Source organism: Ascaphus truei, chromosome 18 (genome assembly GCF_040206685.1).
Source record: "Ascaphus truei isolate aAscTru1 chromosome 18, aAscTru1.hap1, whole genome shotgun sequence".
NCBI classification, from domain to species: domain Eukaryota; kingdom Metazoa; phylum Chordata; class Amphibia; order Anura; family Ascaphidae; genus Ascaphus; species Ascaphus truei.
The window spans coordinates 16,417,493-16,433,129 of NC_134500.1; the positions used below are offsets into that span (position 1 = coordinate 16,417,493).

Sequence of the window (15,637 nt, forward strand, 5' to 3'; positions counted from 1 at the left end):
GAGCAGCGATGGCTGGGGAGATCCTCTGAGGATATTTAAAAATGGCATTGAGGCAACCGGAGGCCATTTGTCCTGGAAGCGAAGCACCGGCGGCAATTTGGTCGTAGTCAAGCGTCCTAGAGGATTACCTAATTGGATTGCTCACCTTTAACAGCCAGTCGGAATGCTCAATTCTATTGACAAATCAGAATGCTCCATTTGATCAGCTACTGCGAATATTAATTACTATGAGCTAATGTAATTGTCTGATTGTAGAGGGAGAAAGGGGGTGGCCCGGTATTAAAGGGGTTGCACCTCATATGGCCATCCCCTGACCTCACCAGAGAGGCAAGGGGTTAACTGGACTGCGGTCCAGGGATCAGGTTTGCACCTTGTTGTACCTTGAAAATGTATGTTCCCCTGTTCCCATGTTTCCTTATAAGCATGTATTTTAATGTTTTAAAGTGCATTTCTGTATCTCCAGTTCTGGAGGTCACAGAGAGTTCATATTTGGCCAAGTTGTGGAGTCACTGTAGGCATTAAAAACTGGCAAAGGTCAACCCCCTGAGCCCACCAGAATGGAACTTATTAATATGTGTAGATATTAAAGTGTATATGTATTTTTTTTATTGGCTTGATTTTAGTTTTTTTTGTAATTGTTTTGATTTTACACAATTTAATGTGTGCGTGCAGATGTAATGCTACAGCAGTATCTGTGTGGCTCGCGCTATGAAACCACTTTTACCTTTCCTGCAGTAATCTTTTCCGCGTCACATCATCCCACTTGTTGGCACTGCTAGGTCGGGCCCAACAAGGTTGAAAGTTAACTGGTTAACTGGTATGAGATCTACCAGAAGACACTTTTCCAGAAAAACAACAATAAAAAGGGAGGACACCATTCAGTGTGGTGATGCACGCAATGGCCCCTTTTAAAAGCTATCTATACCCCATGAAACCGCGAACAGCCTTTTAATGAGGTGCATACAGACACATCAGACTGGTCAAGTATTCTGATTGGCTAATAAAAACGTGTTCTGATCAATGAATTGCGCAGTAATCTATTGATGTATTAAGCATTCTGATTGACGTACAGTATTCTTGTTAACTGATCAGCCAATCTAGTCAATGAATACAGCATTCTGATTGGCTAGTGCAGGGGTCTGCAATCCCTCAAGGAAGAAGAGCCATTTTATAAAAAAAGTACTGTATTTCTCCAAAATATTCAGAGAGCCTCAACGCATGCATGAATATTACACCCCCACAAACACATACATATACTGTACACACTAATAGGTATGTACTGTATAAGCATTAACATACGACAAAATATGTGGGGGAATAAAATGCATCTCACAATAAGAAGTCCCTTTAATTAGTTTTTTTTCATTGTTTTGTGCAAAACAGTCTCTCTCTCAGTCTCTCTCTCAGTCTCTCTCTCAGTCTCTCTCTCAGTCTCTCTCTCAGTCTCTCTCTCAGTCTCTCTCTCAGTCTCTCTCCTGTTCAGGCCTCTTGTTGCTGCCGAACCAGACGTCTCCCCAGCTGCCTGCCTGCCTCTCTCCTGTACTGTCCCACGCAGGGCTCTGTGCCGTCGGCTCGCGTTGGAAGTTGCAACACGCACTTCCGGCGCGCACCAGCATTAGAGCCCGGCGTGGGACAGTACAGGAGAGAGGCAGGCAAGCAGCTGGGGAGACGTCAGGTCCGGCAGCAACAAGAGGCCTGAACAGAGCCGGACAGGATAGTGAAGGACAGAAGCAGCAGCTGGGGGAAGGCAACTTGCAGAGAGCCACATGTTGCTCGGGAGCCACAGGTTGCCAACCCCTGGGCTAGTGAATCACTCATTCTGATTGACCAATGAATTAAGCATTTGGATCAGTTGATAGATTCCAAAGTCAAGATTGTTGTGGTTATTAATAATTCTTATGGATTTGTAATTTGTAAAAAAGAAAAAGTGCTGGAAAAAGCGCTTAAATATAATGTACAGGCATACCCCGGTTTAAGGACACTCACTTTAAGTACACTCGCGAGTAAGGACATATCGCCCAATAGGCAAACGGCAGCTCGCGCATGCGCCTATGAGCACGTCCTGAACAGCAATACCGGCTCCCTACCTGTACCGAAGCTGTGCGCAAGCGGGGAGACTATAGAGCCTGTTACAAATGCGTTATTTACATCAGTTATGCACGTATAGGACGATTGCAGTACAGTACATGCATCGATAAGTGGGGAAAAAGGTAGTGCTTCACTTTAAGTACATTTTTGCTTTACATACATGCTCTGGTCCCATTGCGTACGTTAATGCGGGGTATGCCTGTATAAAATATATGTGCATACTCAATGTGATGAAAATTAATTTAAATTAATTAATCTAAAACAAGAGTACAAAGAAACTCACATATATGTGTGAGGTAGGCAGTCTGATAACACTGACTGAACAAAGCCAGGAAACATACAGAGAAAGCACAAATACAGACCGGCATCTTGGAAAATATAGTCCAACAATAACCAGATACACTGGCAAGAGCTATGCTCCTTGTGGGACAGTCCTGTTCATCCGGATCAACCTTGTAACTTCGTAGAAGGCATCCGAGGTATATTTTAATAAATTAGCTTATATTGTGTTTACAGCCTTGTGTGTGTATGTTAAGTGTTGTTAGAATTTTTTGTTTTTTTGTCAGTCAGTGTTGTCCATTAGTGTTACATGTTGGTTTGTCCTATATTTACAGCAGTATTCACTATTTAATATCTTTGTGTTTCCTTCCATGTACCTCGGATGCCTTCTACGAAGTTACAAGGTTGATCCGGATGAACAGGACTGTCCCACAAGGAGCGTAGCTCTTGCCAGTGTATCTGGACATTTGTTGGACTATATTTTCCAAGGTGCCGGTCTGTATTTGTGCTTTCTTTGATGTGTAATTAGAGGATTCTGGCTGGATGACGGGCCATACACTGAGGAATAAAGCAGTAAAAATAATTAGGGTCCTGAACTTGTCCTAAGAATTCCTGATCTGCATTTTATTAATGGCATGCATTTCCTCTGTATCAAAAATGAAAAACAAACAATACATATTTGTATTTTTTTTATTTGAACAATTTGCAGTGATAGCGAATTAGATACAGTGTTAATGATGCACACATCTCCTAAGCACAATATTAGATACTACAGAATATATTTGTTAGAATTTGGGTTTCGGTCCAAGTACTTGGATGGTATTTTTTTAACACGCTATTTCCTTTTCCTTAACAACATTTTGTGGACAGGTCAGTTTAAAATATATTGAAGTCGGCTCTACTTCAGTTGGTTGACTGATGAATATTACACATTTAGATGCCCATGATGATGACGACATGTAAGCAATTATATTAATTAGGGGGAGGTTATTGCGTACACACTGTGCATTCAATAACTGGACTTTGAACAGCTGGGTGGCGATCATGTGAATGTACACACTAAGATTAAGAGGTGAACATATTTATACCCCAATTTTTGTAATCATTCTGCAGCCAGTGCAAATGCTTAAATTCCCTCTGTGGCACCTGCGTGGCATATCTGGAGATAATACCTTAGTAGTCTAAGAAACTCACATCTCCAAACAGCACAAAGTCAATAAATGTATCATCTTCTTTACACAACATTGATTTGTCTTCCCCTTGTTCTTTAGAAGTAGTAAGGGGCTTTATTTAACCTATGCAAAGTTATGGAGGGGCTTCACTTGTAACATTGTTTTGCAATCACCCCACCATTAGGGGCCCACTTAGTACAGAATTGTGAATGAAGCCCTACATGGGTGGAAGTCAGATCACCACGTTACACCACAGACCTGCTTTGGGCTGTCCAGTGATGGAGAACAAAATGGTGGCTTCACATTATTGGCCTCATTTTGCAGGCTCTGGTTTGCAACGGATTCCAAATGGAAAGATGATCAATCATAAATCTACCAACATTTTTAATTCCTTACAGTGCAATTTAAAAAAAATAAAATTATAGATACAATTAATCACTACCCAAAAGGGCGTACAGTCTAATTTTGAGCGCTGAGGTTCACAGGAGATGGGTGACTTGTCTAAGGTCCTAGAGTGCTGACTGTTAACGTGTAACTAAATTCTCCAGTGTCTCAAACTCTAGTACAACTAAATTTCCCTTCAATCACTTTACCAATTAGTCAACCTTTAACAGATTCACTTAGTGTGATAATCAAGTCTTCAGTTATAAGAAGGGCAATTGTAGTATACACACAACTATACAATTTAAAGCAAGGAATGTACAATATTTCATGGAATGTGAACTAAGCTTGAGGTAACATTTGTGGTTTAAAGGAATAAATAGATTTTTTTTTAATATATATATATAGAAATGTAGTCATTGCATATTTTTTTTCATATGGAAAAGCCTACATCCCACCAAACACAGACTTGGGATAATATAATAAGTACATGGACGGTTAGGAAAATAAATTAATACATGCCAAGCAGAAAAACGTGCATAAAGATTATGCAATTCATACAGCTTATGGACAGAAAGGCCTCAAGGAAATGCTTTGTTATACACAACTGTTGGAAATGAAGCCTACAAATAAAGAACGGTTGTGGATATCGTGAAGCTTTAAGGAGTCATTCAGAATAGTTCTTAAGAAACCCAAGATGAATGCATAATTTAGCGTAGCATGCTTGAAGCCTTCAAAGTTGAAAGGAATCATTTCTCCTGTACTTTTTAACTTTTGCAAAACTCTGGGTCCCCTATTTGAATAGGTTTATTAACGATACAAAGCTCTACCTCTTTAATAGATCCACCATTTCTCTGAAAAGCAAGATCAACTGCAGCTTCATACATAAAAGCTTTGTAGTACTCAATACTATCAAACTTCAACTTCAACCACTGGGATAAAGAACAGGCACAATATAAGCCAAAAGCAGTATATTTATGTATATCTGTATTTTTCTTTTGAGAGGAAATGATTGGTTACCACCTATTTTGCAAACAATTGTCGTAAATGAAGCTGAAATCAACCATGATGGATGAAAACAAAAGTCTGGGCAATTCCAAAAGTCTGTGGGATATTTATTAATCTAAAAGCTTTGATAATTCATAATACAGTATAGCCAATAAGTCCAGAACATCAGAGCATCAGAGCATGCATACCTCCCATAACAAATGGAAAATTCACTGATTAATTAGCATTTCAAGATGTTATTTGTAGTAGGTTTCCTACATCTTAAATAGCAACAGAACAAGCTTGCGAACAAGAAATGCCTGAATTTCTTATTAATTAATGCAGCTAGTCAAGTTACACCTGTTCACGTTATCTAGAATACAATGTAGCTCCCGACAGCATTAGCGACAACTTAAAACATGTGATTCTCACGCATCTGTCCCTTGTTTCAAAATTGCCACTGAAGGCATAACTTGGTCTCAGTTCACACTAAACTTCTTCCTTGTCAGAGCAGAATGCTACGCTCTGCAGCCACCTCTCGCATGGGCCTTTAAGTGCCTCGCCTCTCTGGCATTAACCAAGTAGACAATTTGCGAACGTGCAGTGTTGTACACAGGCATAGAATCATCCTGCTTTCTGATGTCCAAATGATCATATCTTATTGGCATGAATAAATAAACGTGTGTGGAAATTCCAAACCCTACAGCTTAGCAGCGTAATAGAAAATAGCTAAAAACACAAGAAAACAGTAAACATCGTTATGACCATCTAACTGCAAAATACTGTGTGGAACTGAAACATTTAAACATGACTTTAAAAAAAAAAAATGCCAATAAAAGCCAACATGTACAAAGCCTTTAATAATATATTATGTGAAGCCATTGTTTGTTCATTTAAGGCTGTTTCATTTTTTTTTGTGTGTGTGTTTTTTTTCTGTTTCATAATAATAATAATAATTTAAAAAAAAGAATTACTGTGTCAGTACTTTTCTATGTGCTTAAGATGCCTTTTTTTCTTTACAGATAAAATATTCTGACATATACAAGACTCAAGCTAATAACAGATTACATTGGACTGTAAACAAAATTGATAATAAAGAGATGAATATTTTATTTTGTTGTGCCTAGTTAGGATATTGTAACATTAGTGTAACACAATACACACACACAGCAGCAATGTAATATGCGTATGAAATTACACTGCTAACAAATAAGCAACTACGTTACACAGTAAGCTGACTTTTTTTTTAAATACCGTTATCATTTTTATTAAACTGACAAATAATTACGCTGTTTGGTTATTGGCACATGTGTGTGTGTGTATGTGTGTGTGTGTGTGTGTGTGTGTGTGTGTGTGTGTGTATGTATTTACACACACCCTTATAGTTTCAACAGATTGATGACTAAATATTTGACCACAATATGCCATATTTGAACTCCTGAATTATGGGTGTTCTCCATTCGTAAATACCTTTCTCCTGTTTTTCATCCTTGTTTTGGGTCCTGCCAACAAGGAACTAATTATGTTTAATGTATACTAAGAAGGCAGAGTGTTAAAATGGCAATTTTAGACATAACTCTCAACCCAACAGAATGTAATTACGAATATGAATGATCTTTGTAGCATCTATATATATTTGCCTCTTACACAGGGTATACAGATTTGAGAAACCCATGATTCAACGTCTAATTATGTTACTAGGAGTTCCAAAATGTTTCCCGTGCTACTGTGTGGTGTAGAATATACAGCTTCCAAGCAGTTTCGGACGGATGTTATGTCAAAGGCGGGCAGTGCAACTCCATTCAGACACGTGAGATGAACCCAAGGCCAAGACTGCTGGGGATCTGAATTGTTTCTAGAGCCAGAGATGATGGGTTAAATGGGAAGGTGACAGGGAAGATGTGCTTAGCATCCATTAGCAGCTGCGGGGAGTCTTTCCTGTCCCTTAGACGCAGCTGAAAAGAAAGGGGAGAGAAGTTAGAAAACAATGGTCTATGACTACCTTTTCCTAGATCATACAAGTTCATTATCAAGTCACTTTGCTGCAAGAGCCTGAAATGCATTAGCGACCCATACAATGTTGCATGCATATGATGCCTGTTCCACAAGTGATGGGATTCTTTCACCATTACAAATTGCATTTACTTTTCATTTGCCAAAGACTCTGTATCCAGCGACAAGAAATAAACAATAAATGGAAAAAATACATAAATCAACAAATAATGAATGCAGGGAAAGTCCGGCACACTAGACTGGGTTGGTCTCTTGTCATCCTCATATCCTTTTCTTTATTAAACTAGGGGTCACAACTGAAAGCTCTACCTGCAGCTAATCTTTAGTGGTGAATCAGCTGACGTTTGGAGTATGGAAATTTGGTACCTTTTTATGGATGCCAATACTTGGGAATTTCAGGCGACAAATATTTCATGCGAAAAGTGAATTTCATTTGTGCCACTGACGCATTTAACTGGCAACATGTTATCCTATGACCGACTTAGACAATGTTTCCTTTCCCAACTAATTCTCCAAAGGAGCCGGATCAGAAAATATTTAGGCGTAGAAGGGGCACAAGCTTATTGTAATGTCATTTTTTTTTGTATATATAAAGACATGACAATTATTATATTTCAACGTTTTGCAAGCAATTATAACACCTGTACCAGAAATATTTACATTACTGTAACTTACAAGTGAGTTTCGGTGTCACAAATTGCACTCAGCTGTTTAAGCAAGTAGTGCAGAAGCAGAGAGTCCAAGGGTCACATCAAGGCCCTTCTCTGGCCATGGTTGGCCAGTGGACTTTCAGATGAAGAGCCCTGATGTGAGTCTTCAGCAGAGAACACGAGAGGTAAACAGATGTCTTCATTTCAGTACTTGGTAAACCCTTTTTCTCTTTGTATGAAATCATTAGCAGGGGAAAACTAGTGAAGCATTACTATGCATGATACCCTTCAGTGATGCCGGAGCTACAGTCGTGCAAAGTATAAAACAAAACATCTACCCAAGCAAGCTTGAGAGAACACAGCAATTATGTTGTGCATACCTGTATATTGCGTATAAATGATACCAAGACTCTCTCTTCAAACTCATTTACTGGTGTATACAGGTTCAGCACCTTGACAATCTGCAAGAATAAATTATTACAGTAATTATAATGAGGACATTTTTACTACCGCCCCTTCCTTTTATTTTCTATTAACAACAATATAAGAAGACTGTTTAGCTTGTACATATGTCAGGCGCCAACAGCATTGCTATAGAAAGCATTGCGTTTAAAATCATTAATGTATTCTAGAGAAATAAGGTGGCTTAAAAGAAATATCAGATACAAAGCACGGATACATATAAATATTACAGTCATAGAACAGGTAAGAGCAGAGTATGAAGATTGGATTAATTGCAATGACCAGGTATGAAACATTACACCAGAAGCAGATCTGCTTGGTTACCTGGGCAGTAGTAAGAGCGTTGCACATGGAACATATAGCTTCTGCATCTTCATCCGTCTTCTTTTTCACTTGCAACAGCTGAGCGGCCTGAATTAATGGCTCCAGGGTTTCCTTGGCGCCACTATTCATCAGATTCTTGTCACGTAGCCACTCTTCCAGTTGGCTCACATTGTACCTTTGGAAAGGCAAATGTTACAGAGAGCACCAACATTTTCACAGGCTGTAGAGTTGCGAATGAAATATTTGGTTCCCTCCCGTTGCTAAGGTAATCAGAGGAGGGCACAGATGGACTTACGCAAACACGTTTTATTACCACTGTGTCATGTTGCTAGCTACGCATTATAATGGTTTTACTTTTGCAAAATCTGCAATTCAGTGTAAAGCAAGGGCTTTATACGAATAACTATAACATGACATGGCTCTGGCAGTAGGAAAAACATAGTAGAAGAGATGTTTATATTATTTTCACTTTATACCTATTAAGTGCAAATCGTGTTCCCAGCAACTCACAATATTAAATACTATGGCCGGGAATCAAAGCATGATGTGGGATATTGTGCCTGATCGGGTGGTAACTGACATTCAAGTCATCCCGCTTCGATGACTTCTGGCCTGTGTTGATTAATTATGACTATAGAGTATGACCATCATTGGCTCGACAAATGCACTCATCCACTCGCCCTGGGCGAGTGCATTTTACCCGCTTGCGAGTCTTACCGGCGGTGGGGTAGTGCGGCATCTCCCGGCATTCTCCTGCGTCTCCCCCTGTAACTCCCGTGTTTCCCCCTGCAACTCCGTGAAAATGGATGTTGCCATGACAACGGGACGCTATGTGACGTCGCGACGCTACTCGAAGTCATGTTGCCATGACAACTTGGCGCCGTGGGACATTGTCTTGGCAACGCGGCATCATTTGATGCAGCGCAGCCATTTTCACAGGAGTTGTAGAGGGAGACATGGGAGTTACAGGGGGAGACGCAGGAGAATGCTATGTGACGCCGCACCACCCCGCTGCCGTTAAGACTCACAAGTGGGTAAAATGAAGGGTTACAGTCAAAAAAAATATTTCGGGGGAGAGAGGGGCGAGTGCCTTTTTTTCAGGCGAGTGTCGTTTTATTATAATTTGTTTAGCCCTGACAATGACCAACGGAAGCACAGCACTCTCCTTTCCTTAAATACATTATTTTGGGAGAATAGGTGCCTGATACATTGTTCTTATACATGGGACACTGTGATGGATACAGGTATGACACGATAGATATATACATATATACATATATACACACAAACACACACACACACACACACACACACACACACACACACACACGCTCCTGTCCATTTGTTTCCCCAATTCAGCTGCTTGAACTGTTTCCTCGTGCAGTTACCAAAAGAATGAAACCGACAGTTTTATTTCAAATACATGTCCTCTTTATTATTATTTGTGATTATTGGCACTCCTATTATCTGGTCAAAGGGCCAGTCCCTCCTAGGACCAAAGTGAACTAATTCCAGTGACATGTTTAAATGTCTCATCTTGGTAATTTACCCAAACCGGCCCCCATCAAAGTATTCGTAATGAATCTTTTAGTCTTGGGAAGGGGTAGATTCCCTCTGGCTGCTCCCTTCTGTGTGATGTCACTGTGTGATGTCACTGTGTGATGTCACTGTGTGATCAGCAAGCGCTTGTACCGCCAGAGTCACCCCATCTCACATCTTTATTGGTTCTCTCATAAGGCCAGGTCCCCCGCTGCCTACTGCAGCACCCGCTATGGTGGGCGCTGTGGGGGCAAGAGCCGCCCTTCAATGGGACCGGGCCCACTACAAGGGGTGGCCGCCGCGGTGCGCGACCACTTCTGTCAGCAGACAGGAAAATTGTGTTCAATACTGGCGTTGAGCGCGGTGCCCACGCCCCCCGGCGGTTCAGCCAATGAGGGCGAACCTGTCGGGTGACATCATGGCCACGCCCCCGCCATGCCTCTGTCACGCCCCCCTCACCCCCTCCTGTCTTTCCCCCTGCAGCTTACTGCAGACCGGGGATCAGAGCTGCACGCGCTGTCGGCCTGGCAGGCGCGCGTGCAGCGGGGCCGTAGCCTAAGGACAGGGTGGGATAGGCGGAAAGAAAACACTTTGACAATCACTCCTCATTCAGTGGCCCCAAAGAAATTCACCTGCCCGGCTATGTGGCATTGTACCTTTTGCAGCGCATGATCTTTCTGTTAGAGGCAATAAACCTAATAAGCAACAGACACATTGAACACTTGCCTGTTCTTTCAAATGATGTTTCAACACTGTTTGAATGACCACGATTTCCCCATTCAGAGGTCCATAAGAAATGCAGCGGGATTGACTACGTGAGGTTGCACCTTTAAAGACTGCCTCAGTTACAGGATGGTGGGGCATCCTTCGCAGGCTACAGATAAGTGCCAGTAACACTACTAACAAATAAATCTATACATACACACACATTGGTCACCACTTGCGCATCAATCTCACCTTATCTGCATCCCCTTGCTCCACGAACACATGTCCTTTCGCAGGAGCAGGTTGTTAAGCGTGACCGCCCCAACGATGTAGAACATTTGCTTGATAACCTGCTTGATGAGTTCTGGATCCATCCCATGCTGACACATTATAGAATGGAAAATGTTCAGCTGCCTAACAATGGAGTCCAAGGTGTACGTCCCTTCATCTGCTATGCTGGAGGTTCTCTTCCGCAAGCCGGTGGGCTTGACCCCCGAGACGCCCTGGATAGTCTCATGCTCCAGCATTCCTGAAACTGGTGTGAGAAGAAGAGATTGACATTAACAAAATACAACCAATCTGACCCATTCCTCAATAGACTATTCCAAGCCAGAGCACTGCAACGAATGCATAAATCAGCTCTTTTTTTTCTTTTCATTAGTTTCAACCATTGTAGCAGTGAAAGGATTAATAGAGCAGTGATAAGGCTCTCCAACCAATAATGCAAGTTTACTAGCAAAGCACAGTGAGATAAAGTGGCACATAAGGTCACAAGAAACCAACACTGGGATTTAAACTGGGTTCCCCCGCTTCAAATGAATTCTATGGACTTCCCACTGTCTCATCTCACGGAGTATGGAATCTCTCATCTCTCCCTGATTGCTGGTTCTCCTCTCCTTGTAGTTGATGCGGTTTTAGAACACTTGATGTGACAGTGGGCTGTGACTTAATTGTCTGCAGCACCGCGGAGGGTATGAGGAACGGGAGAGCAAAGGAATCTCTCGAAAACAGCTGCATGAAGAACTCTACCCTTATTTTAATTTAAAAAAAACATTGTGTGCGTTTCTCACCAATCATTGGCTGAAAGATATTCTCCAACACTCTGACCAGCTGCTGGTAAATCTGAATGGCCAAGTCGCTCAACACTTGTCTATATTCAGCGAGGTCGAAGTTGCTCAGACAGTGGTCATTCTGCCGCGGTGTGTTGTGCTTCATAAATCCCTGCGGAACAAAATGACAGGAAAAGACCTTTAATATCCAATTGTAATAGGGAAAATGTGCATAAGTCCATCCTTAACCCCTCCGCTCCTAAATCCTCTAATCTTGTCGACAACTGGGAGTTTCCATGTTAGGGAAAATGTCACTGACGGAGTCCTGGTACCCCAAAAAATGGAAGCCAATCCTGGCAGCCAATGTATAAGAGGGACACGGAGGTTCAAAGTGACGGTTCAATGCCGGCAGCCATTTTTATTTCCCAAAAGCACAGACTTGGCCTTATCAATACATACCGCACATACATTGATGTATGTATCATTTTCAGTGTCAGAATTGAAAGCTCACTACTCAATGCAATGCTATCTGTTAATATGAGTGGCACCAATACTTTCAAGTGAAGGCAACGGTGAGCAATGCAAAGCATGGAACGCTAAGCACGGTTTGGCGATGTGTACCTCTTCCCCGCTGTACTGCTTTAAGCAATGCAGGAACCGACACGTATTGGAAAGCCAGAAGGACACGGTTTCAAAGTCATCACCTCTTTTCTGTTGGAACAACATGAAATAGACTTTAGTAACAAAATAAAGTGCAGTCCACGAACAAGCATACCAACAAAATACTTTTCCATCACTATCAGAGACACCGGCAGAGGGTATAATACCTGTGTATTACTCACGCCACATTGCTCAGAGGCTCTATACAACTTAACATGTTGGATATCAACAGACGTCTTACAGCTGCAGTTCCAGCAATATCCTTCGTGTGTGGTTTTTTCTAATAAATCAGTTCTGTACTATGAGAAAATACTTGTAGCATTTAAAAAAAAAATTTTTAGAGACATTTTTTTATGTATTCTAATGCAACAAGCATTTTTGTTTATATAGCAACCATTTACAAAATCACACCCCCTTCCTCTTCTGAGACAGGCTCTGGCACACCCCTCTCTCTTGCAGTGCACCAATTGTACTGTATCTAGTGTTTGCCTGGTCACATGATCTTCCACACAGAACTTTGCATATTGGGTCCTCTTCTGCTGCCCTAATAGTGAATTATTAAAGAACCACCAAGCCGAATCTTCAGCGATCGATTACAGAGGATCCGATCGATCGGTAACTTAGTGAATCACTTGTCAGTGTGCAGATTGTATTGATGAACATATTGAATGGAAAAAAAAATGTTTTAAACGGCAGCTTGAACTGCAGCTTTAAATCTCATGGCTGTCAGACATGCAAGTGAAGCATTGGCACGGGAGCAAATTGGTTAAACTGGTGAGAAACAGCAAACTAAGCTGTCCTAGTAGGAGTGGACTGTTTAACTATGCCCATTGTTCAGTGGTGGAAAGAAGTCATGGAGCATGACGTCTAGCTCACCTGGGAGTTGTGTGTCAATGCTCAGCTTGGCTCTTAGCCACAAGACATTAAACGCCTTCCTGCCTAGCATGCTGTGATCAGCAACCTTGTAGCCACAGTCATTTCACAGGTAAATCCAATGCTTCCTACCACTGCCCCAAACCTGACCAAGTCAGCTCTTTGTCATCCCATACAGGGAAAACGCAAACCGATCTTCCCTCTCCTTCGTTATCCTGATCAGAAGCGTCACTCTGATATCCTCTAGCAATTATCTAGTGCACAGAGGAGGGAGTAACATTGTCTGTGTCCATAACTGATGGCTGGATACTCCAGGGTGCTTTATAATTGTGACACTGTAGATCAGGGGTTCTCAACTGCAGTCCTCAAGAACCCCCCAAAAGGTCAGGTTTTCAGGATATCCCTGTTCAGCACAGGTGGCTTAATCAAATACTGAGCCACCTGTGCTGAAGCAGGGATATCCTTAAAACCTGACCTGTTGGGGTGTCTTGAGAACGCCTGCTATAGATCCATCACTGGGATTATTGCAGATGTCTTTGCCTGGTACATTATTCTTCCAGCAGTATACCGTACTGCAGATCAGGGGAGCGCAAGCTTTTCCAGCTGCGCCCCCCTGTCTTCCCTGCCTCGGTGCTGGCGCCCCCCCTTCCCTACCTTAGAGTTGTGTCAAATGACGCTCGGTGTCACGTGACTTCACGTGAGCCGCGGTATCATTTGACGCGTGTGACGTCACGTCATATGGCCCCGCGGTGTCATCTGACACGGCGTTGCCATGGCGATGCGTCACAGAGCGTCTGAATCAAGGTAAGTATAGCGTTGCAGAGGCCTCAGGCGATCCCCTAGCATTTAATTAAAATGCCTCGGGGAAGAGCGCAAGGCCTCTGCAACGGCCCGCGCCCCACCAGCAAAATCTCCCGCCCCCCTGTTTGCGCAACGCTGCTGTAGATTACTCATTCTCGATCACTAGCTACAGTGACATTTGGATTATATGGTTTATGAGACTCCTTTAAAAAATATATTGAATGTATGCATAAAATAATACAACTGTAGAAGGCAAGTTACTCGAATGTATGATTCACGGTCATTCAGCTACTATATACTTTGTTAGGTAGAACTGCTGCATTCCTGTGGAGGATATAGAAAGGCAGGTCAAATACAGTGACTGTGATACACAGCCATCTCCTGTTACGCTAAATTATGACACTAGTGCAGGAGTGGCCAACTCCAGACCTCAAGCCACCAACAGGTCAGGTTTTAAGGATCTCTCTGCTTCAGCACAGGTGGCTGAAACAGTGGCTCAGTCAAAGCCACGGATATCTGGAAAACCTGACCTGTTGGTTGCTCTTGAGGACTGGAGTTGGCCGCCTCTGCACTAGAGCCTCACTCTGTAATCATTTTAAAGCAGCAAAAAAAACCCTGCTAATTTTTATTGTTACAGGATGGGGCCTAATAGTCCCTGTAGTTGAACCTCGTTATTTTCAAGACTCTCCTCCCCCCACCCCCTGCCTCCGTACAGTTATCGACATCACTTTCTGTTTCACGCTGGGCTTTAAACGGCTGTCCAATAGGAAGCCAGAAAGGATGATATTACGGCTTCCTTTTGTCCCAAATAACGCGGGATATTTAGACCGCCATTTTGTTTCCCCTGGAGAGGGACTGAAATGCCGGTACCGTCACTAGTACATATCTCCGGAACCAGGGGGGTCTCCAGAGCTTAAAATAGCGTGCAGTTCAGCTCTGTGCATCACCCCGTTTCCATCCTGTACAATAGAAAAAGAGCAGCTGGCATTGTGGCTTTAAAGCGAACCAAGCACTTTTTTTTTTTGTTACACAGGATTGAAGCAGGGGGTCTTCTGAGCTGGACCCCATTATTTTAAATCCGGGGACCCCCTGCTTGTGGAGATACTTACCTCCATAGAGGGGTACCATTAGCAGCCCTGCTCACTCAGCTAACAGAGTTGATATTATGCTGGCGTTTCAAAGCTGCTACACCTTGCGGGCCAATAGGAAGCCATGACATCATCAGGTAGGTCTTCCTATTGGCTGCACGACGTGGGAGCTTTAAACCTGAAATCCCAGCTAGCTCAGGCAGAGAGGCTACTGGCATCCCCTACTGAGGCAAGTATCTGCGCAAACAGGGGGTCACCGGAGCTGAAATGAATGGGGTTATGATAAAATTACATGATCCTTTCAATTTATGTTCATGGTACAGGATATAAGGATTTCTTAAATGCCATGTTAGATAAAGCAATACGGATCATACCCAAAACACCGAAGGAGTTAGAAGGTATTTGTTTTTTTTTTATAACATTAGGTCAAAAGAAGTCTAGCCAAGTATCTCAAGTCATATGACGGATTATTTTTTTGCGGAGAAAATAAACTTGACAAATTAGATTGCAAGCTCTTTGGAGCAGGGACTCCATTTCCTAAATGTTACTTTTATGGCTGAAGCACT

The 15,637-nt window shown here is 42.3% G+C and overlaps 1 protein-coding gene across 5 annotated transcripts in view; it reads right to left on the reverse strand.

The window, feature by feature from the left end:
* Positions 1–3,047: 3,047 nt before the first annotated feature.
* The window catches only part of MYO5A (myosin VA), a 121,832-nt gene continuing 109,242 nt past the window's right edge, over positions 3,048–15,637 (reverse strand). For all 5 annotated transcript variants that reach the window (XM_075575704.1, XM_075575707.1, XM_075575706.1 and 2 more), the window contains 6 exons: positions 12,271–12,360; positions 11,671–11,821; positions 10,853–11,135; positions 8,357–8,531; positions 7,951–8,031; positions 3,048–6,862 (listed from right to left, as the gene is read on the reverse strand). In XM_075575704.1, coding sequence (XP_075431819.1) covers positions 6,710–6,862; positions 7,951–8,031; positions 8,357–8,531; positions 10,853–11,135; positions 11,671–11,821; positions 12,271–12,360 — 933 coding nt within the window. In that variant the 3' untranslated portion in view covers positions 3,048–6,709. The remainder of the gene's footprint in view (positions 6,863–7,950; positions 8,032–8,356; positions 8,532–10,852; positions 11,136–11,670; positions 11,822–12,270; positions 12,361–15,637) is intronic.